Below are 24,036 nucleotides of genomic sequence, written 5' to 3' on the forward strand. Positions count from 1 at the left end.
TCTGACCAAATAGCAGCAATGGAAAGGTGAAATTTAACAAAAGGCAGTTTTGATTTATGCAAATTTATTGGAGAATCTTTATCTCAAAAGACGACTGTATAAATCATACGAACAGGAGGGCCACCTAACAGATAAATAATAGGTTATCAGAGACAAGTCTCTAGTTGTATTGGGAAAGCTTGGCTGCATTGTGACACTCAGTTATTACATATCAGACAAAAATATACCATGACACGCAACAATTCAACTAATTGCGAGTAAAGAAATATCAAAAACAAGCCCAATTCATTTCAAAAGTTACAAATAAATTTTAAATACAAATATAGAAATTCCTCATTTGTCAGAAATTACAATTGCTCTTGCATACTGTACAGGATCATGTCTCTTTGTTTAGCATGAACAACCTTGTGCCAAAGTTACTATTTACATGTTTAAATAAATAACTATAAAGTGGAGTTACTTAAGTTAACAAAAAGAAAGAAAAACACTCCTTAAACTTTATAGTTGATCTAAATATTATACACAGAAGTGTTTTTGCAATAACATATCTGTCCCCTACAAATAAAGTTCATGTTGCAGCATAACTCCTCATCTCAAAGCAGCTTACTGTCTCCATCAACAGCTTTTTCTTGGTATTGTCTCAACCAAAACTTCAAAATTTTACTTCAGCAGGAAGGATGAAAGGGGCTTCAAGGCATGGGCTTCTTCCCAAAGATCAGTCAGCAGATAAAGACCCATGTTATAAAGAGGCTTCAGTATTATGTTAACCCAAGTAAAATTCTATAACTGGATGTGTTCAGCCAACATTAGCAACAAACAAATTACAAAATGTACTTTATTTATAAATCTAGCTATTCAATTTAAATAGCCAAACTGCACCATTCTAAAAAGTGTAAACTGTATTCCAGCAGTCTAAGACATAGCTACTGCAATCTAAACTTTACCCAGTCACAAGAGTTGCTACATATCGCCACTACAAAATGCAACATTTAAAAGCCCATCACGATTACAAGTCCACCTTTTATAAAAGGGTGCACTCATTCCCACTATGGGAATATAACCTTCCTCAAACCAAGACCACAGAGTGGCAGCCCTGTCAGGCACCAAATGTTACAAAAATGTAGTTTAGTGTAAATCACGCTTCAATAAAACCTCTTCAGAATTCTGCATTGTAAAACTGACAGGTTTCCCTCCCCTTGGTACAGAATACCTTCCAGAATGTTTTGGAAACTACTAGTCTATGCCAGGACTAGCATATCACAAATTAGGAATAACACAGATGACCAATACTATGTAGCAACTTGAGTGATCTAGTAAATCAAGCCAACTTGAGCTGATTAGTGCAAAACAGTTGTAGTGGACCTCTGTGCTGTCACTTTGGCTATAGGCAATCATTCACCAAACGATTGGGTTTGAAAACAAACTCATAGGTGCCTCCCTTCTTCGTTATCCAGAGGAATGTCATTTTCACAAACCACATTACATCATGTCACATTTCCTGTCCTGTGTGTACCCATCTGCTTTTTCAATTTCTTGTATCATCATTTTGAAGATTTTCACTGTCGTCTGAAAGAGAAAAGCAATTCAATAATTTCAGCATTTTTAAATTGCCTACTGTCTTTAAATACTGTGGCATAGAGATGCCAAATATATCAGTGGATGCCTGCCCTCTTCCCCATCCTTTGATTTAAAAGTTAGTTCTATAGCTCACAGTATTGTGCCACTCCTCCACATTCAAAGTGCAGGTTTTGAACTGCACATGCAAATCAGTGTAACCTACAGGTTACAGTACAAGAACACATATAGGATTGGGCCATTTCATACCCATCTGGGAAACAACCTAAACCCAACACCAATTCACTTTGGCTGTGTATTGAATTTAATATTTTACCTCAATATCAGCAGTGTTAGTTGAATTCATCTGTTTATGTGCAGCACTTGTTCAGCTCTCTTAAAGGGACAATGGTCTAAACGCAGAGTTCTTCAAAGACTGCATTTGTTTTGTACTCAAATATAGTCCTATTAATGATGCATCCAGGAACAGTAGATACTTTTTTAAAAAAGAAAATCTATTGAGGGGTGCAGGTGGTGTTGTTGGAGGCATGCAGTAACTGCATGGTAAAAATTCTACCATGTGTAGTCCACCATACTCCAGTATCCCATTGCATTGAATTTTGTGTGAACTATTGCAGTAATGCTAGCAAGAAGTGCTTTGTGTAACATAGTTGGCAGCAGTCACACTTGGGATTAGCCAGTCATTTTAAAATCAGACCCACACACTATTAATATTATCCTGTTGCAACAGATTTAGACAGCCAAACTAATGCCAATGGTGGCTATAGTTTAAGTTTGGATTCTGGAACATAAATTTTGGGGTCCATGATTCTGCCCCAGGGTACAATAGATTTAAAGCATAAATGTGGGGAACAGTCTCATGAACATGGTTTAGAGTCCACAAATTCAAGCCAAAACAGCACTAGCATAAAACTCGTTTTAGATCTAACCCACCCTTACCAATCAGGTACTATATTGCCTCCCTTGGGGAATGAGAATGTGCAGGCTATCAACATTTCTCTCCCTAGTCACTTACATCATTCTGTTTTGCTGAGGATTCCAAGAATGCAGCCCCCCAGGAATCTGCAAGTTTTTTCCCTTCTTCGGTCTGTACCACCCTACAGAAACAGGAGTGAACACAATCATCCCATGTACTTCTTCAAAAAAAAAAATCGTTTCTTTATGGTTTTTTCTAAATAAAGGGTCCAATCTGTTTGAGTTTGTTAGCTCAAAGTTGGAAGCATTTACTTTTTCCAACCCCATAAAAATATCTCCCAGTTCTAAAAGTTCAATACAACACTCAGGAACCAGTGCTGGGTTCACCGTTATTTGTCATTTATATTAATGATTTGGATGCAAATTTGAGGGCATGGTTACTAAGTTTGCAGATGACACCAAGATTGGTGGCATAGTGGACAGTGAAGAAGGTTATCTAGGATTGCAACAGGATCTTGATCAATTGGGCCAGTGGACTGACGAATGGCAAATGGAGTTTAATTTAGAAATGGTAATTTTGGTAGATTGAACCAGGGCAGGCCTTACTCAGTTAATGGTGGGGCCTTGGGAAGAGTTATAGAACAAAAAAAAAGAGATCTAGGGGTACAGGTTCATAACTCTTTGAAAGTGGAGTCACAGGTGGACAGAGTGGTGCAGAAGGCATTTGGCATGCTTGGTTTCATTGGTCAGAACATTTGAATACAGGAGTTGGGACATCTTGAAGTTATGCAGGACATAGGTGAGGCCACACTTGGAAAACTGTACAGTTCTGGTCACCCTATTATAGGGAGGATATTGTTAAACTAGAAAGAGTACAGGAAAGATTTACAAGGATGTTGCCGGGACTTGATGGTTTGAGTTATAAGGAGAGGCTGGATAGACTGGGACTTCTCTCTCTGAAGTGTAGGAGGCTTCAGGGTGATCTTATAGAGGTCTTTAAAATAATGGAGGGGCATAGATCAGCTAGATAGTCAATATCTTTTCCCAAAGGTAGGGGAGTCTAAAACTAGAGGGCATAGGTTTAACGAGAGAGGGGAGAGATACAAAAAGGTCCAGAGGGGCAATTTTTTCCACAGAGGGTGGTGAGTGTCTGGAAAAAGCTGCCAAAGGTGATAGTAGAGGCAGGTACAATTTTGTCTTTTAAAAAGCATTTAGATAGTTACATAGGTAAGATGGGTATAGAGGGATAATGAGCCAAATGCAGGCAATTGGGACTAGCTTAGGGGCTTTAAAAAAAAAAGGGGTGGCATGGACAAGTTGGGCCGAAGGGCCTGTTTCCCTGCTGTAAACCTCTATGACTTGATAACATAACTGTCAATTCACACAGGGACTCAAATGAATGTTAGGAACCTACGCTTGGATAGAGAAACACACATAAGCATTCTGCCTCTTCCCTAACCTCGGCAGCATAAAAGGTCAGTTGAAACCACCCACTATCCCCTTCCCCAGCTAACTCAACGCAGACCAACGAACTTCCCAATCTATATCAGTACAACATTAAATGGTTACATAGTGCTCTGGAAACATTTATAACATTAGTTATAGGTAACCATCTCTCTTATCAATAGCCCTAGATGTTATAGGCTTAGTATCCATATAAGCCAACCATCTGTCAATGATTTGAGGTCCAGTGTTCACATTGGTGGACAAAAATTTGGTGCGCCAATGTCCATTACACTCGTTTAGCAATACACCTTATGTTGTCCTTATTGCAGATCAGCTTTGCAGTATACGTCAATCTACCATGATACTTGACAGACTTGGACAGGAATTCACCAGATTACATCCAGGTATCAGAATCAATGAAGGGCATCAATAACCTGCTTGATGATGGTTATATTTGACACATAAAACTGATGGTAGTGCAGTTTGACTGACAAGCATGGGTAGCCATGAAAAGCTACAAGCCAAGAGCTACTAACCAAGTTTGCAAAGTATAGCTTTTGTCCCAAACTGTTCCATTGGCATTGGAAAAGATTAGTGCAAGATAAAAGCATCATAGCAATTGCTAGAAAATGGAAACAGCACAGCATAATTTGCTCCTGATGATCAAATATCAATTGAATGTTAGTGGAGTGGAAGCCCTCACAATTCATGAAAGCAGGAGCTTTCATGGAGCAGCCCACGTGGGTGCAGCCAATGACACCTCGGATTTGGGGAATCTTGTGTTCAATCCAAATCCCAGAGCTCTATCCTGTTGTTTCTGGAAGTCAAATAAGGCAAGAGAAAGTGTTTGCTTTATGGCATTATCACCTGCTAAATGGAAGCACAAGCTACAGGTAAACTGGTTATCAATCTCTCTTCTGGTAGTCACCAGTGACAAAGGTATCCAGAGCTACAGTGACTTTGACTGCAATAAACAACGTTGCACCTTGTGACCATTGGTTCCAGGTTTTGTTGCAAGGCAACAACGGAGACAACCTTCTCAGCATTGAAGCCTTCAAACGGACTGCTTCTCAGAGAGCGGCAGGTATGTTGTTTAGGGACCACAAACTCAATTAGGAGGGTAAAGATCCCTGCAAGCATGCCTCCCATCAATTTTGCTCTCCTTCAACCTGCAGCTGCTTGCTTCTTACATTGAACTGAAATTCCCAGAAGGGTTCTCCCATAAAAAATATGTGCAATGCTAAAAACCCCTAAAAAGAACTTTGAAATTGTGCAAGCAGAAAGACAGACAGACCTATCAAATACAAGCAACATTTCTGCAGTTTTACCCCAGCACTGATCCCTTAATTGAAACATACCAGTGGAAATGGCTGCTTCTTGGCTTGTGACTATTAATGATTCCTGGGTGGGATTGGGAACTGATGGTAGAAATAAAAACAGCATTGAGGGGGTGGAGCTATGCATGTGTCATTCATTAAAAAGGGTTCTCCCCATTTTGTGCAGAAGCTGGAGATGGAGATCTATTTAAAAGCCAAATGGGCAGACAAGCAGCAGCACTCCAATTCTGATCCCACTAACACTGCTTTTAGACACACATTGGACAATTGAAATACAAAAATCCTCCATTGTGCCTATCTCCATATTCTCATTACCCGGCATATTTCCCATATACTTTTACATTTTTCCCTTTTCAAATATTCACATAAAAAACTATTCTGGATTCTGATTCCAGCATAGTTTTTGATTGGCCATTTTATCTCAATTCTAATCTCTTCCTTTGCTCTTTTTGATGATTATCTTAAATTTCTACCCCTAGCACCCACTAGTGTAACCTTCAGATCACAGTGGAATTTATCAGCACCCAACAGATCTTCTCTAGAGGCTAAACTTAACCTTCTTTGTTGTAATGAAAGCTTCTTAATACCAGGGCTGAGGGGAACTAGTTTTACAGGGTGGCTGGTGAATCTTATTTGCATACTCCATGGTCTTTACATCTTTTCTGAAATAAACCACCCAGAACTGGTCACAAGCTTCTAATTGCATCCTTCATCAGGAAGTTAACTTGAAACACCATCTCATTTTCTCCTCAGAGGCTGCAAGACTTGATTATTTATAACATTTTTTGTCTCTATTTCATTTTCCAAAATTGCAGGTTTTTTTTCTTAACTACTGCTTTCCATTTTCTATTTAAAACAAAATTCTTATTCAGGCCATCACATTCCCTTTAATGCTGTGTACTTCAATTCTAATAAGCTTTCTTTGTGACATAAATACTTTGAAAATACATAACATTCTGCTCAATTCCTTTCACAATATCGTCTAATTGCTTCAAATAACTCAAATGGATCACATGCCTGGCCTATAATAATCCATGTTGGTTGTTGTCCACAATTAACCCATGTCTTTTTAGCATACCATTAATTTCATCCTGCATTAGGGCCTCTACAAGCTTGCCCATCATGAATGTTAAGCTGAAAGGTCAACAGCTACCTGGTTTAACCCTTTTTGACGGAGGCATTACACTGGCAAACCTTCAGTCCAGTAGCACAACTTCCATATCAAAGAACATTTGAAAGATTGTGGTCAGAACCTCTTCTATTCCATGTCGGACTTCCCTCAATATTTCAGGATTCTCGTTTCAAGGTCTATCTATTTTATTTGGAGCTTGTTTAAGAGGTAGAATATTCATTTAACATTGCTGCCATTCCTTCATCCTCCATGAGACGATTTCCTGTTTTTTTAAAAAAAATTTACAGACTCTGGATGTTATTGGCAAGGCCAGCACTTATTACCTATCCTTACCGTCATGAAGATGATCCTGAATAGTTGCAGTCTATATGAAGGTACTCCCAACAGTGCTGTTAGGTAGGGAGCTCCAGGACTTTAACCCAATAACAGTGAAGAAACAGGGATACAGTTCCAAGATGGGGTGTGGCTTGGAGGACAACTTGCAGATGGTGGCGTTCCCATGCGTCTGCTGCACTTGTCCTTCTAGATGGCAGAGGTCACAGGGTTTGCAAGGTGTTGTTGCCAGAGGCTTGATGAGGTGCTGCCATGCATCTTGTATGTGGTACACACTGCTGCCAACATGCATAGATGATGAAGGGAGTGAATTTTTAAGGTGGTGGATAAGGAGCCAGTCAGAGGACTGCTTGTCCTGGTTGGTGTTAAACTTCAAGTGGAAAGTATTTCATCTTGTGGAGGCCGGGGGGGGGTTACTGGTCGGTCCAGTTTAGTATTGATTAATGGTTACCACTAGAATGGGTTGACATTGAGAAATGTCCTATCCCTTCATGCTTATCCTTTATTACTTTCTTCCCTATGTTTTCCATACCACCTCTTTGCCTTTCTATTTTGTTTCCTCTATATTCAGTTTGATTTATTTCACACAGTTCTCCCTCAGTCTGGTATCATGTTTCACTATTCTCTCCCTCCTTTGAATTTTGCAAGACATCTTCCCATTATCTATATCCCTCACTTGATTCTCAAGAACTAGATCAGACAGAGTCTTTTTTGTTGATAGACTAAAAAATACACTTGAAACATATTGGCTGGAATTCTCTGGTATTATACACCCTGCCAGTGAGAACGGAAAGTTTGGCGCTCAGCCAAATCTTCATTCACAACAGCAGAACTGGAGAATCCCAGCCACAGACGAGATTGGAGAATCCAACCAATTATTTCTTTTTTGCCATTCACGTTCATTATCTCAAGATAGATTGGAACAAAAGTAAAGTCACATCAGCATAGCAAGACTTTACATAGAAATAAGGCTACTAAGCAAATAAAATTCTGTACCTTTGTTTAGAAAGATCTCTTTTATTTGCGACTAGCACAGTTGGTATTCTAAAGAATGGAAAGAAAAAAAAACAGTAGTTTTATCTGCAATATGAAAAAGCAAATGAAGTATCAGAATAGCAATTTCCTTCTTTAGTAATCAGCATATCCAAGTCTGCAATAGAAGCATAGAGCATCTAACCCACTAATCCACCTAACCTACATATCTTGGAACACTAAGGGGCTATTTAGCATGGCCAATCCACCTAACCTGCACAGCTTCGGACTGTGGGAGGAAACCCATACAGACATTGGGAGAACATGCAAACTCCACAGTCACTGGAGGCCAGAACTCAACCCAGGTTCCTGGTGCTGTGAGGCAACAATTCTAACCATTGTGCCACCAGCATTAGCCCACATTAGTTCATTTGCCAGAACCCTGCATTTTCTTTAGCAAAATCTTGGATAACAGGAGCTTCTCAATACCAGTTAATGAGCAACTCTGTTCAAAAATACACAACTCATGTCAAGTCTCCATTTTGAGAATAACATGCAGCAGCCAAGCACTTCAACAACACTGGAGAGTATTCCCAGCTAGAATACCACTCATTTCTGTATAAATATCACAGGACCTCTTGAAGAAATGGTTCAGTAATATTGGCCAGGGCTCCTGGTGATATGAAAGCCACCCTATTTAAATTAAAGCAGATTCCACACTCAAACAACTGCATCAACATGCTTTTATATATGAAGTTGTTTTAAGACAAGACTGATTCCAGCCATTCAATTGCTGCCAAAAGATGCACTGATCAGAAAATAAAAACACAAAAAAGCCATCACTGGTATATGCAGGCTGCCAGAGAAGATAAGGTAGTGGCCTCTGCCTGCAAAACACAGGACTTCCTGGTAGTAGAAGTGCTCTCATCTACCTTTCAGCACTCCGATGTAAATTGATAACACACCTTTATAACAGCCATTGATAAATCTAAGGATTCAACATTTCCTAGGTTTAAGTCTCTGATCCAAGTTCAAGATTCTAGTCAAACGCCCAAAATAAAAGAAGACTACAGCAATATAATTGCCTAAAAGAATTGCTTAATGCGAATAGTCAATTCAACATTAGAGTGGAGGCTTTAGATTTCAGGTCATAATCCATTAACTAGAAGTTGACCAAGTTAGATTTCCCCTTCACCAATGCCAAAATTCAAAGTTCAGTGGTAGCTAATGGTCAGGTTTAACTTTGAATTATCTCTCCAAAATGTAAACAGAGATAGTCTATAATATTTTTCAATCATATATACTCCAATTTGGCCTTACATTTTGTCTACATTTGCTCAAAGCATCTCAATCATTTTCATGCACGAAAGACACTTGTGAATGAATGCAAGAAAGCAACTATTTATATGCATGTTCTGACTACTCACCTACACATCTGGCAAAAACACGGAGGTTCAAGAGGTGGCGCATAATGTGGGGATGATGGCCGGCTGAGGGTTGAATAAATTATAATTATGAACAGGTAGTTATTACTAACTGTTGGATGATTCCTGCCTTACAAGTCATTCCTTCTAGTGGACAGCTTGTGCTGTGAGTTGACTAACATACCTGTCCAAAACAGATATCATCTCGCACCGACAAATCATCACTATCACCAGGTAGAAGGAAAAAAAAGACACGCATACAAATGAACAGTGTGTTGCATCTGTCACCTCTGTTTCTATAAGCTCCACTAAATAGCATGCATTTATTAGCACCATTAAAAACACATGCATACATTTTTCATGCCCTAGTCTAATAAAGTGATGTTAAAGAACAGTCAAATGCATTTTGCACCCATTCCCTCATGCATAACTGTTTACTTAAAAAGCCACCAAATCTCAGAATAACTGTCTTTCAGGGTGGCTACGTTTCAATTGAGAGTCTCTAACTGGTCAATGTCACACATTACAAAAGGTGTTGCATTTTCCTCTCTCCACTTATTTTGTCAATGTTTGATGAAAGTGATGGTTAACCCTTTAAGGAGCATGGCAACATTTTACACTGCACAAGAAAAGCATCCAATGAAATGTTCTGAATGCCACAATACTCAGATTCATTTGAGTTCAAGAGAGGCTTGGTAAACAAGGGTTAATCTGTTGTCAGATGGTGTGTGCCAGGAGTTTTGTTCTGTAATTATATAATGAAGTATGTTCACAATAACAGGAGCCAAAAGCTGATGATTATCAAGAAATAAGTAAAGCCTACTCAAAAATCTTTTGCAGCCCAAGTTGCTGTGCATCATAAGCAAGTCAAATCACTCCTGATCTTTACTGTTACAGATAGAAGCCACGAGGACATGTGCTGGACTGAATGCGGGGAGTATAACAACAGAAACAAGAGGAAGATTTATTTAAACAGTACAATATTTTATACAATATTATAATACAATATTATATTTGAAATCTGAGTACTTATTAGACACTCCATACACAAAGACAACACTGAATTAAACATTTCCCATCATCTCTCCTGAAGGTGCTAAATTTCTGCCATACGTTGCATGGGCACCATCACCTTCCAGTATCTTGCCCAAATGGATGTTTTTCGTGTACAATCTTAGAAAATGAGGGATGGTGAGCTTGTCGGCTGTAGGAGAATCACAATCAAGCCAGATCCAACATGCGATACACATTCTAGCAGAGATTATTGGATAGTCAAGCGAAATGAGAATCATTATTTTCTCCTTCATTGCCAAAGGAATCCATATCATTGCCCAAGTGAAACCAAGAATGTTTAGTCTGTATGGTTCAATCCCACACAACCATTAGCAACTGAGTCATGACCCATTCCACACCCATCCAATTGTTGATAACTTCCCAGTGGTCACCAACAGTTTATAACTCACTCTACTCAGGCACAATCTTCTTTTCAAAATAGTCAACATCATCCCTTCCTCACACAAAAAAAAAACACCCTTGATCCATCCATCACCTTCAACAGCCACTTAATTTCTCACTTCCCTTCCTTGTACAAGATACCATCCAACTGCATGCTCACTTCTCCCAGAACTTCAGTCTGGTTTCCACCCTGCCAACAGCACCAAGAATACACTTATCAAAATCATTAACAATATCCTCCCTGACTTTGTTTGAGGTTGAGGAATGCTGAAGCATCATTCAACATGGTCAATCATGCCAGCCTCCTCTATGGTTGACTCAAGTGGTTCCACTCTTGTGCATCATTACGCAACTAATACATCTTCAGGAATAACATCTTCTAGATCCCTTACATGCTTGCCTCTCCCCTCTTCAATACCCTGCACTGACATTATCTATAGACACAAGGTCAGCTTCCACACTGATCCAACACCCAGCTCTACTTCTCCCACCACTCTCAACTCAAAAACCTTCCCCATGATATCAGATTGCCTGACAAACACCGTGAACAAGCCAGAATTTTATGATTTGAGCTGTGATATCAAGGTATAAAAAAATCTCTGCAAGTTTGCTACCAACTCAATCATCCTCTTGGCTACTCTCATTTAAGATTAACAAACTTCATGCAAGCTTGACTTACTGTTTCATTCAGAGCTGAAATTCAAATCCCAAAATTTTATTTACTGCGAATTAAGCCTGCCCAATCTTAACTCTGCTGCTTTCATCAATTCTATCTTTACCCAGGAGCCCATAAAGTGAAATCTTAGGCACAGGACAAGTCTGCTTTTTATTGCATACAGGTCTGCTTTGGATTGAAGTTATTGGATTCAGAATCAAGCTATCAGATGAACTTTTGAATAGGTGCTTACAGCACCAGGAGTTTAATTACCTTTTTGGTGTTGATAACCCTCTGATAAACATGCAAGAACATTGTAAAATTCCAGCTCCTAATCATTGTGATAGTGTGGCTTCTCCCATTCTGTCAATTCACAGGATAAAGGTGATGTGACACATCTTTACGATAGCTGGCTGCTATGTCAAGGTGCAGTGACTGATTGGTATTCCCTTCACAGGAAGGAATCTGTGTGTAAACATCAATGATTTAGCTATTCATTTTATAGCTCCAATTAGTTCCTGAAGCACAGCATTTAATGGTGGGAAAAGGATATAATGCAGAATTGTTTGCTGCAAAAACAAATTTACAAGGTCACCATCTGTGGAAAGAATGTAACAGTTGATAAGGAAAGATTCATTCCTTCAAATGAGATAGAAGGCCTTTATCAGCTCATTAATTTAACCCAAATGTTTTCTTTCCTTTGGGAAAATTATGTACCTGGCAAAGGCAGCAGAAGTCACATAGCCTATAGTTTTAAGGCCTGAAATAGAGGGACAGTTAACAGCTAGTTAAGTATGCACCCCAGGACAAGAAAGTCACAGTCAAGGTGGAACAAATTTTGTTGCCTTCCAGATTTGGTACCAGTTTGCAAATGGGGTTTGTTAGATGAAGAACTTTATGATACATATGTATTTTATCCTAAGCAAAGTGGTAAAGTATACTAAATGACAAACCTGATTGAATTTTTTGAAGAAGAGTTTTTCCAGGAAGTGACAAAGATGATCGATGAGGGTAGGACAGCAGATGTTGTCTACATGGACTTCAATAAGGCATTTGACAAGGTCCTTTAAGACAGACTAGTGCTGAAGCTGAAGTCACATGGGATCAGAGGTGAGCTGGAAAGGTGGATACAAAACTGGCTCGGTCAAAGAAGTCAGCAGTGGAAGGGTGCATTTCTGAATGGAGGGCTGTGACAAGTGGCATTCTTCAGGAATCAGTGTTGGGACCTTTGCTGTTTGTAATATATATATATAAAAACGATTAGGAGGAAACGTAACTGGATTGATTAGCAAGTTTGCGGACGACACAAAGATTGGTGGATTTGTGGATAGCGATGAGGACGAGGACCAGCAGAGGATGCAGCAGGATATAGGTCAGTTGGAGACTTGGGCAGAGAAAGGGCAGATGGAGTTTAATCCGGACAAATGTGAGGTAATGCATTTTGGAAGGTTTGATACAGATAGGAAATATACAGTAAATGACAGAACCCTTAACAGTATTGATAGGCAGAGGGACCTGGGTGTACAGGTACACAGGTCACTGAAAGTGGCAATGCAGGTGGAGAAAGCAGTCAAGAAGGCATACGGCATGCTTGCCTTCATCGGCCGGGGTATTGAGTTTAAAATTTGGCAAGTCATATTGCAGCTTTATAGAACCTTAGTTAGGCCACACTTGGAATATAGTGGTCAATTCTGGTCACCACACTACCAGGAGGATGTGGAGGCTTCAGGAGAGGATTACAGAAAAGATTTACCAGGATGTTGCCTGGTGAGGAAGGTATTAGCTATGAGGAGAGGTTGGAGAAACTTGGTTTGTTCTCACTGTAGTGACAGAGGTTGAGGGGAGACCAGATAGAAGTCTACAAGATTATGAGAGACATGGACAGAGTGGATAGTCAGAAGCTCCCACCCCCAGAGTGGAAGAGTCAATTACTAAGGAGCATAGGTTTAAGGTGCGAAGGGCAAGGTTTAACGGAGATGTATGAGGCAGGTTTTTTGTTTTTAAACACAGTAGTGGGAGCCTGGAACTCGTCATTGGGGGATGTAGTGGAAGCGGATACAGTAGTGACTTTTAAGGGGCATCTTGACAAGTACGTGAATAGATGGGAATAGAGGGGTATGCTCCCTGGAAGGATAGGGGGTTTTGTTTAATGTCAGGCAGCATGGTCAGTGCAGGCTTGGAGGGCCTGTGCTATAATTTTCTTTGTTCTTAAGTGACTGAAGTAGTGGACAGGGGAATGTCTATGGATGTCACTTAGAGACTTCCAACATATAACACTACATTCTGCACTCTCCCCTCTCCTTCTCTACGAACGGTATGTTTGTCTATATAGCGTGCAAAAAACAATACTTTTCACTGTATGTTAATGCACGTGACAATAATAAATCAAATCAAAGACATTCAGTTAAGTCCTTCATAAGAGACTATCATCTAAAGTTGAAGCTAATGGAATTGAAAGCAAATTGTTGACTTGATTAGGAAATTTGCTGAGCAACAGGAGACAAGAGAGTAGGGCTAATGGGCAGGATGTGACTGGTTGTCTCCGCAAGAATCTGTGTTGAAGCCTCAACTATTCACCACATTTATTAACCACTCAAATGATGGAATGAAAGTGTAATATAAAAAAAACTTGTAGTCATATCATGGCCAAGTGCACTCACCCTACATCTGCCACTATAGCAGTAGTCAGTGACCCACTACAGAATGTAATGTGCAAGGCACAGTCAGGACCACACAAAATCAGCTTGAAAAATAAAACATTACTAAAGTCACCAATACTCACTGGACTTTTCCCACCATATCCAGCAGTTTACTGTGAATTGCTTTAATCACTTCAAAACTGCAACAAAAAATCCAGAAGGCAGACATCAGCAACAAAAGGTTACAGATTTAAAAGCAGCAGCTACTGTTATCCATGAGCAATCAGTGCATGAAATCCTCTCCATCCTTTCCCACCTCCAATGGATTAGGACCAATAATCCTTTCAGATTGAAAAATGATGCAATGCTTCACTTCAGTCACTCAAATTCCCCTCCTCCTCCACATCAGGTAAACAAAGTTTGATCATCAACCTGGACCACGTTTGTGAATGGCAGCCACTCAGAGGGGGAGGGGGAAAAAAGTTCCCATTCCCTATCCAATTTCGTGACTGAACTTAAAGAATGCATTTGGGAGAAGTCCACAGCAGACTCAACCACAACTGATCCCAAAGTCAAATACATTGTCTACCAATTCAAGATTGAGATTTTGGATTAAGAATGGACACATGGCTACAGTTATTGGAGGAGAATTAAAAACTTGCCATTCGTGAGGTTTATTCAAAAACTAGCCCCACTGCAGAGGATTTCAAGTTCTGATATTTCTAATAATTCATATTCAGTTCATGCCATTTGTGAGTTACACAAAATGACAAGAAATAACTGAAAAAGAGGGAGAATAAAAATTACAATCAACATGTCGATATATATTCTACAATGATAGCTACTGTCCTGACATTTTTTGTTCTCTTGGTTTCTCGATTCCAAGAATTGATAGACTGGGAGAAGCCACATTTTCACAATGGCTCATGGTTGGAATTTTACAAAGTTCCCTCTTGCCCTCCCAAATTTTCTGCCTCCTTTTCTGAAAGCAAATTAACACTGGGATATAATTCCACTGCTCTCAAGTAAGCATTCATAGCTGTAACTTAACAGCTCAGACAGCTATTCCATGACGAAGATTATCATAGCTTAAACTTGTTCTGTCCACACTTGCATGTTTCAGCACAACTTTAGATGGCATGTAACATATTATTAGGGAAATGTGAAGTTACTCACTTTGCTTGTAAGAATAGAAAAGCAGTTTTTTTTAAAAAAGATGCAAAATTTTTAAGTGTTAAAGTTTAAACAGACTTTGGTGTGCTGGTTCAAGAAACACAGTTATGCAGGTGCAGCAAGCAATTAGGAAGGCAAATAGGCATGTTGGCCTTTATTGCAAGGGGATTGGAGAACAAGAATAAAGACATCTTGCTGCAGTCGTATGAGATTTCGGTGAAACAACATCTGGAAAATAATGTGCAATTTTGATCTCCACATTTAGGAAAGGATATTCTTGCATTGGTGGCAGCATAGCAAAGATTCACTGGATTGGTTCTGGAGACGAGAGCGAGTAAACAGTGGTTAGCACTGCTGTCTCTCAGCGCCAGGGATCCAGGTTCGATTCCCAGCTTGGGTCACTGTGTGGAGTCTGCATGTTCTCCCCATTTCTGTAATGGGTTTCCTCCGGGTGCTCCAGTTTCCTCCCACAGCCCAAAGATGTGCAGGTTAGGTGCACTGGCCATGTTAAATTCTCCCTCAGTGCACCTGAACAGGTGCCAGAGTGTGGCGACTAGGGGATTTTCACAGTGACTTCGTTACTGTGAATGTAAGTCTACTTGTGACTAATAAATAAATTTTACTTTTAGATTACCTCTATATTGTCTGGAGATTAGGAGAATGAGACACAATCTCATTGAAACTTACAAGATTCTGAGGGGGCTTGACAGGGTAGATAGAGGTTGTTTTCACCAATTGGGGAATCTAGAGCCTGGTGACATAGTCTCAGAATAAGGGGGTGGGTGTGGAAATCATTTAGGTCCGAGATGAGGAAAAATTACTTCAGAGGGTTGCAAATCTTTGGAATTCAGTGAGTTGTGGATACTCTACTAAAGCTGAGATGGACAGATTTTTGGATTGTCAGCTAATTAAGAAATGTGCAGAACAGGTGGAAAATGGAATTGAAATCCACAATCAGCTATGACCGTATTGAATGGCAGAGCAGAATTGATGAGCCACATGGTTTTCTCTTGCTCCTATTTCACATTCCTGTGTTCTAGCTGCTACTCACATCGAAATCAGATCAGTATAATTTAAGAGTACTGTTCAGTGTTACAATGAGCAATGTATTTGAGCCACAGAAGCACCTATCCATTTCAAAAAGGCAACCCAATGGTCAGAATTTTCTGCCCAATCCCACCGGTGGGTTTCCTGGCAGCAGGGAATGCATAAAATCAGAAACCCAATTGACAGTGGTGGGACCAGAAGATCCTGCCTCTGCCAAACACATGGCAAAAATCCCACTCAATGTGTTTGAGGGCTGACTAATGAAGCCAGGTGTCCCTTTATTTCCAAAAGGAAGGGTCCAAAGAGGCTAGAAAGATGTATGGCAGAGCAGAAACGACTTTATTTGGTATCTGATCTATGCTATAAATGCCCACCCGAAACAAAATCAGTCCAGAGAGTATTAACTTCCATCAAAATCAAGGTTTTTTTGGCTCGTCAAATTAAAAATTAACCAATTTGTTGAAAATTGTTGCATTTATTTCCAAGTCATTTAACATGGATTACTCACCTCTTCATTGATGTTACGGAGTAAACCAAAACATAGCCGTGAACATCCACAGTATGGGACCGGCTAAATATAGAGTATTCATCCTAAAAGCAGAAACAGAAAAAAATACAAGAGAAAGAAATGAAACTTCAGTTTGGTTGTCAAGTGAATGAACATGGCTTGAACTGACAAATGGCAAGTAACATTTGCACCACACAAGCGTCAGGCAATAACTATCTCCAATAAGGAGAGGACTAATCAAATCCCCTTGACATTCAATAGCATTACCATCACCGAATCCCCCACTATCAACATTCTGGGGGTTACCATTGACTAGAGACTGAACTAGATCAGCCATATGTATCCTGTGGCTACCAGAGCAGGTCAAAGGCTAGGAATCCTGCAGTGAGTAACTCACTTCACGACTCCCCAGAGCCTGTCCACCATCTACAAAGCGCAAGTCTGGAGTGTGATAGAATACTCTCCACTTGCCTGGATGAGTGCAGCTACAACAACATTTAAGAAGCTCTACACCATCCAGGACAAAGCAGCCCACTTGATTGCTACTCCTTCCACAAACATTCATTCCCTCCACTACTGGCAAAGAGTGGCAGCCAGGTGTACTGTCTGCAGGAACTCACCAACGTTCTTTTGGAGCACCTTCCAAACCCATGACCATTACCACCTAGAAGGACAAGAGCAGCAGATTCCTGGGAACACCACCACTTAGAGGTTCCCCTCCAAGTCACTCACCATGCTAACTTGGAAACTATTGTTGTTCCTTTACTTTGTTGGGTCAAAATCCTGGAACTCCATCCCCAACAGCACAGAGTGCACCTACACCTCGGACTGCAGTGGTTCGAGAAGACAGCTCACCACCACATTCTCAAGGGCAACTAGGGATGGACAACAAATGCTGACCTAGCCAGTGATGCCCACATCCCATAAGTGAATTTTTAAAAACCAAAACAAGGGGCAACACAAACCAGGGACTGAAAGGCTGAAAACAGGTAAATCTTTTCAGGATAGTGGACACATTCTTACAATGTGCTAAGTACATAGGAAAATCTATCACATTCCATTTTCCAAATCTGATGCTAGTCCACACATCAGATTGCACAGTGCCCAGTTCAATGGAGTACTGCAAAGTACTTCACTGGGAGAAATTGGCAGTGAGGGAATACATGCTGTTCAGGTCTTTTACATAAGTGGTCTGGGTGAGGAAGCAGGAGACAGCAAGACCTGGCGAGTACCTTTTAAGTGGTTCTAAGAGTCTAGAAAATAAAGATATGGCAGCGAACCTCAACCCCAAGAACTACACATCCTGTGCCATGTGGGAAATTCTGGATGCTTCTTGAGGCCTTGGCACCATATCTGTAGCAAGTGTCACTAGCTGGAGCTGTGTGCCTGAAAGGCTATTTCCAATCAGGAAACAGTTTTTTAAGTTTATTTATTGCCATAAGTAGGCCCACATTAACACTGCAATGAAGTTATGTGAAAATCCCCCTGTTGCCACACTCCGGCACCTGTTCAGGTAGACTGAGGGAGAATTTAGCATGGCAAATGCCCCTAACCAACGTTTTACAGACTGTGTGAGGAAACAGGAGCACCCAGACAAAACCCACACAGACTCAGGGAGAATGTGCAGACTCCACACAGTCAGTGACCCAAGTCAGGAATCAAACCTGGGTTCCTGGCACTGTAAGGCAGCAGTGCTAATCACTGTGCCACCATGCTGTAGGTATAAATGATTTAAACTTGAACATAGTAGGTACAATTAAAACTTCTGCAATGATAGTGAGGAAGAAAGTTGTACAGTGCAGGAAGATGTCAGTGGACTGGTCAGGCAGATGGAACATTGACAAGAGGAGTTCAGTCTGGAGAAGTGTGAAGTAACGCATTTGGAGAAGGTTTATAAAGCAAGGGAATACATAGTAAGTACTCAGTAAGATACTGAGAAGCGTGGAGGAACAGAAGGATCTTTGGATGCATGTCCACAGGTCCCTGAAGGTGGCAGATCAGATAAATAAGTGGGGGGAGGGGGGCTGTTAAGAAGGCACAAGATTATTATCCAAAGTATAAAATACAAGAGCTGGGAGGTGATACTGGAACAGTATAAAACACGAGTTAGGCTACAGCCGAAGTTCCAGGTGCAATTCTGGTCAGTGTTATAGGAAAGACATGACTGCACTGAAGAAGTTATAGAGAAGATTCACAAGGATATTACCAGGACTGGGGAATTTTATTTATGAGGAAAGATGGAAGAGGCAGGGGTTGCTCTCTTTGGAGCAGAGGTGGCTGCAGGGAGATCTAATTGAAGTGTATAAGATTATGAGGTTTCTAAATAACAGAAGGGTCTATTCTTCTTAGTTCAGGAGCCCATAACGAGGGGACAGAAATTGAGGGTAAGAGGTCAGGGGAATATTCAAGGTGAATTTTTTTTTCCCACCCAGAGGATGGTGGGAATCCAGAACTCACTGCCTGAAAGTGTGGTAGAGACAGAAACCCCACACTAAATTAAAAGTTACTTGGAAAAGCACAAAGCTACGGACCAAGAGTTAGAAAGCAGGATTAGGCTGGATGGCTACTTGGCAACCAGGAGGCCCAATAGCCTCTTTCTGCACTGTTAAATACTACGATTCAAATCTCACCTGCCCAGCAGTATCCACCAGTTGAAGATAGAAGTCTTGTCCATCAAAGTTTATGGTTTTATTAAAAGCTGCAAAATAGTTGAAAAAGAAAACATACAAATAAGAGAAAGTAGACGTATATTTTAAAGATGGGTTACAACCCATGCTTGATAGCTACACTTGTTCTACCAATAAACCTGCAAGTAAGATACAATATTTCAGCACAATTGCCTCAAAAGTCAATCAAATTCAGACAACAGAAATCACAGGAGTAGTTTAGTCTCTGTAACACTAGAATCATAGGATCCCTACAGTGCAGGAGGCCATTCGGCCCATCGAGCCTGCACCGACCACAATCCCTATTCTTCTAACCCCTCATATTTACCCTAATTCCCCTGACACTAGGGTTAACTTAGCACAGTCAATCAACCTGACTCACACATCTTTGGACAGTGGGAGGAAACTGGAGCATGCAGACATGGGGAGAATGTGCAAACTCCATACAGACAATGACCCGGGACTGGAATTGAACCTGGGTCACTGACGCTATGAGACAGCAGTGCCAACCATCATGCCACCCCAGATATCAACAGACACCGAGATGGCACCTGAGGTTATACTATGAGGTGTACATGTGTCTGGTCAATTTTAAAATTGCAGAAGACAGGATGTTGACATTCTACAACATGTCAGATAAAAAGGGAGGAGGTATTGGAGGTTTTGGAAAGCATTAAACTGGACAAGTCGCCAAGGCCAAATAGGGTCTACCCCAGAATACTGAGAGAGGCGAGGTAGTGGTGAATGCCTAGAACGCACTGCCGGAGGAGGTGGTGGAAGCAGATTCTATCACAACATTCAAAAGGCATCTGGATGGATACACAAATAGCAGGATATGGACCATATGGAGGCAAGAAAATATCAGATTAGAAAGGCAGCTGTGTCAGCACAGACTTGGTGGGCCAAAGGGCCAGTTCCTGTGCTATACTGTTCTTTGTTCTAGGTATATGTTTGCATGAACACTGATGCAGGGCAGGTTCTGGCTTAGTGTTGATATCCCCATCATAAAATTGCCTGCCAAGACTCACTGTTTAGGGTCACAAATGAACAAGGATCACATGGACAACATGCCAGACAGAACAGAAGCCATACTATATCCCAGCATAGGTCAACATCTTCAGGGGAGGCGCAGAGGAGGAAAAGAAACTGCCAAAATACCCCCAATCTTAGTGTTAACTCCAAACTTCCTCAGTCACCTTGTGATGCCCTAAACATTCAATGATCTTTGCAACACCCCAACAAATACCATACTCACTATTCTCAATTGTAGGGTCATAACCATCGATGAATTGTCCTTCTACAAATTGGATTGTCAGCGATGACTTTCCTACAAAAGGAGTTTATATATTTTAGAATGACAAAACTCTTCTTTAACGTTTATCATAAATGTAACATTAAAGCACAATCTTACTGTACTTGTTAGTTTTTTTTTCATTGAAAAAGGAGTTTTTTCTGCCAGAACATTGAAGTCAGAATACCACAAAGATTTCAATTCAAAATCGAAATATAGGTAAATCCAGAACCATTACTATACAAGGGTATACTGTTTAAAGTTCTTCTGACCATCACATTTAGTGAAGCAATATTTAAATGAAGCTTGAGAAACTGAAATGTACTTCCATTATATATTCAGAATTGAATGGATCATGAGAATTATGTGTCTTTAACAAAGGGATAACTGGGTTAGCTGGTGCATTACATCACAGGTTTTTAAAACTAACAGTTTGTACAATTTAAGGGTCAACAAAACAATCCTAGTGGGTCCACACAGTTCTTTCTTATTTAACTTTCTGAAACAGGAGATCTGGAGCACATCAATATTGGCAGAGAACCTCCAAACAGATGAGACCACTAATCAAACAGGACTGAAAGAAAGGCTCCATTTTAACTCCCCTCCTGGTTTAACACAATTACGTATACAAAGTTTACACGTTGACCAAGTCAGAATTACCCTTTTAACAGCAATCTTGTGGTGAAAAGTGAGTACCAGCTTGGTAGCACTCTCACCTCTGGGTCACAAGGTTGTGAATTCATGCCTTTTTCCAAAATTGAGGCAAATCACCTAGACTGACACTACAGTACTATGGAACCATCCTTGAAATACAGTGCAAGATTCCAAATGTCTTCCACCGCTTCAGATAGGTGCAAGACATCACATTGTTACAAGGTGACACAGGGAGCACCTCCAGTGTTCTGACCAACATTTCCCTCCTGACCAACATTGGGAATTCAACCTCATTTCTGTCTGTGGGATTGAGATGTGCAAATTGGCTGCAGTGCTTGCCTACATAACAAGCACTACATTGAATGCGATTTACTGAGTCATTTCTGACAAATCACCATTAACAAATACCAAGTTTTCACTTTAAAAAAAAAACACGTGTGCTAATTATTTTAAAGCCATGTTAAGCGGCAGTGGTTAGCACTGTTGCCTCACAGCACTAGGAATGCACATTTGATTCCCGGCTTGGTCACTGTCACTTGGTCACTTGGTCACTGGCCAGTTTTCTCCCACAACTTAAAAAGACGTGCTGGTTAGGTGCATTGGCCATGATAAATTCTCCCTCAGGTTACCCAAACAGGCAGCAGGGTATGGCAACTAGGAGATTTTTCACAGTAACTTCATTGCAATATTAATGTAAGAATACTTGTGACACAAATAAATAAAATATAAACAAGCACTGGAGTGTGCTGACCAGGGGATTTTCACAGTAATGTAAGTCTGTACATTCTCCCCACATTTGCGTGGGTTTCCTCCGGGTGCTCCAGTTTCCTCCCACAGTCCGGAAAACATGTAGTTAGGTGCATTTGCTATGCTAAATTCTCCCTCAATACTCATGCAGCACTGTGCCACTGTGGTTAGCACTGCTGCCTCACAGCAGCAGAGACCCGAGTTTGATTCCTGGCTCAGGTCACCGTCTGTGTGAAGTCTGTACGTTCTCCCTGTGTCTGTGTGGATTTCCTTCGGGTGCTCCAGTTTTCTCCCACAACTTAAAAAGACGTGCTGGTTAGGTGCATTGGCCATGATAAATTCTCCCTCAGGTTACCCAAACAGGCAGCAGGGTATGGCAACTAGGAGATTTTTCACAGTAACTTCATTGCAATATTAATGTAAGAATACTTGTGACACAAATAAATAAAATATAAACAAGCACTGGAGTGTGCTGACCAGGGGATTTTCACAGTAATGTAAGCCTGCTTATGATAATAATAAATAAAATTTAACATTAGATCAACATTTTGTCAACATTATGGACTTCTTCCTCCCATCCTCCACCCTCTCAAAAAACAAACAAAAGTGTAAGCAGCACTTTCTCTTTTCAAGGAAATTATATTTATCTTACAGCTTCCAACACAAAGCCAGTTTGAAATGTGCTCTTTTATATATTAAAAAAAATCACTGCGACTAAGAGATAAGCTGGTGAGAGATAACAGTCACCCAGTAAACGTGATTCCAGTTACAATTCATCCACAGCTGTAGCTGGGCAACAGGGACAAGAAAGGGCACGTTCTCAGGCAACTCTGAACCATTTCGAAAATGTAATGGGTTCGGAATCCCACCCCTTAACTCCAGGCTAACTTTTCATTCTGGCAAAAAAAATTGAAAAAGGGGTGGTGTAGTGCGTTCAATAACAGGGAGGGGAAAGGTGCAGTCGAGACAAGAGAGGAAACAAGGCAGTGCTGAGAACGGTCTGATCTAAACAGGACCACCGAGCTTCTACATTTGCAAAACCAACCCCCTTCTCCTCCCCATCTCTCGAAATATATTTTAAACAAGATTTACAGATTGGGTTAAAACTACCCGTGGAAACACGACGGAAAGACCCTTGTTTCTGGTCGACAGCATTCGGAATAAGTAATATTCAGAATCAAATAACAGTAGGGATTTTGCAATCGCGCGCCGTCTCCATGGGGACGTCGAATCCCCTCGAGACTCCCCGCCCCCCCGCAAAACACAGAAAATCAAAAACACTCACCAACTGATCTATACCCCAACACTGCAATCTTCCGAAACTTTAAAGGGGCCATTTATAGATGTTGAGTTGGATTTATATATATTTATATTTTTTTTGAATTACCCGGGCTTGCATCAGTCACGTGATTAACCTTCGCCCGCCCCCCTCGGGAAAGCACGTCGGAACGACTGAGGTGATTTTTTAAAATCAGGTTCTTCTTTCCGCGTCGATTTACGAACGTCCTCCTTCGCCACTTTACGATAACTACCCCCCTTTTCACTCACAGCAACCTTATTTAAAAAAAACAAATAAATCCCTCCCACTTCAGCCCCTTCATGCACTTACGGCAACGTCATAAATGATCTGTTCACCCGAGCCGCCTCCCACTTTGTGCGCCCCCTCATGGGGGGATCTCACAGAGCAAGTATGTGCTTGGAATGTGTCGAGAACCTTTATATTTATTTTAAAGTTTTCTCACCCTTTCCTACAAGTCCGGTTACTGTTGATACACAGATTATTTGATTTATTACTGTCACATGTATTGGGGTACAGTGAAAAATATTGTTTCTTGTGAGCTACAAAGACAAAACATACCGTTCATCGAGTGCATAGGGGAGAGGGAGTTCAGAATATAGTGTTATAAACATAGCTAAAGATGTAAAGAACAGCTTAATATTTGAGTTGATTTATTGTTGTCACGTAGTGGGATACAGTGAAAAGTATTGATAACAAAAGTCAGAGGATTGTTTTTCAAACTGGAGGCCTGTGACCAGCTGTGTGCCTCAGGGATCAGTGCTTGGCCC

At 40.7% G+C, this 24,036-nt stretch overlaps 1 protein-coding gene across 1 annotated transcript; it reads right to left on the bottom strand.

Annotated features, from left to right (window-relative positions):
• Positions 1-493: 493 nt before the first annotated feature.
• LOC145361837 (GTP-binding protein Rheb-like) lies at positions 494-23,369 on the bottom strand. The gene is made up of 9 exons (XM_080217787.1): positions 23,255-23,369; positions 20,533-20,604; positions 19,242-19,309; positions 16,612-16,694; positions 14,027-14,083; positions 9,138-9,200; positions 7,735-7,782; positions 2,591-2,672; positions 494-1,566 (listed from the first exon to the last, which is right to left on the bottom strand). The coding sequence occupies exons 1-9, from the start codon at positions 23,304-23,306 to the stop codon at positions 1,480-1,482; spliced, it is 612 nt and encodes a 203-aa protein (XP_080073913.1). The 5' UTR covers positions 23,307-23,369; the 3' UTR covers positions 494-1,479.
• Positions 23,370-24,036: the final 667 nt, after the last annotated feature.

This window comes from Carcharhinus amblyrhynchos, chromosome X (assembly GCF_965287045.1).
Source record: "Carcharhinus amblyrhynchos chromosome X, sCarAmb.v2.hapA, whole genome shotgun sequence".
Classification (NCBI taxonomy): domain Eukaryota; kingdom Metazoa; phylum Chordata; class Chondrichthyes; order Carcharhiniformes; family Carcharhinidae; genus Carcharhinus; species Carcharhinus amblyrhynchos.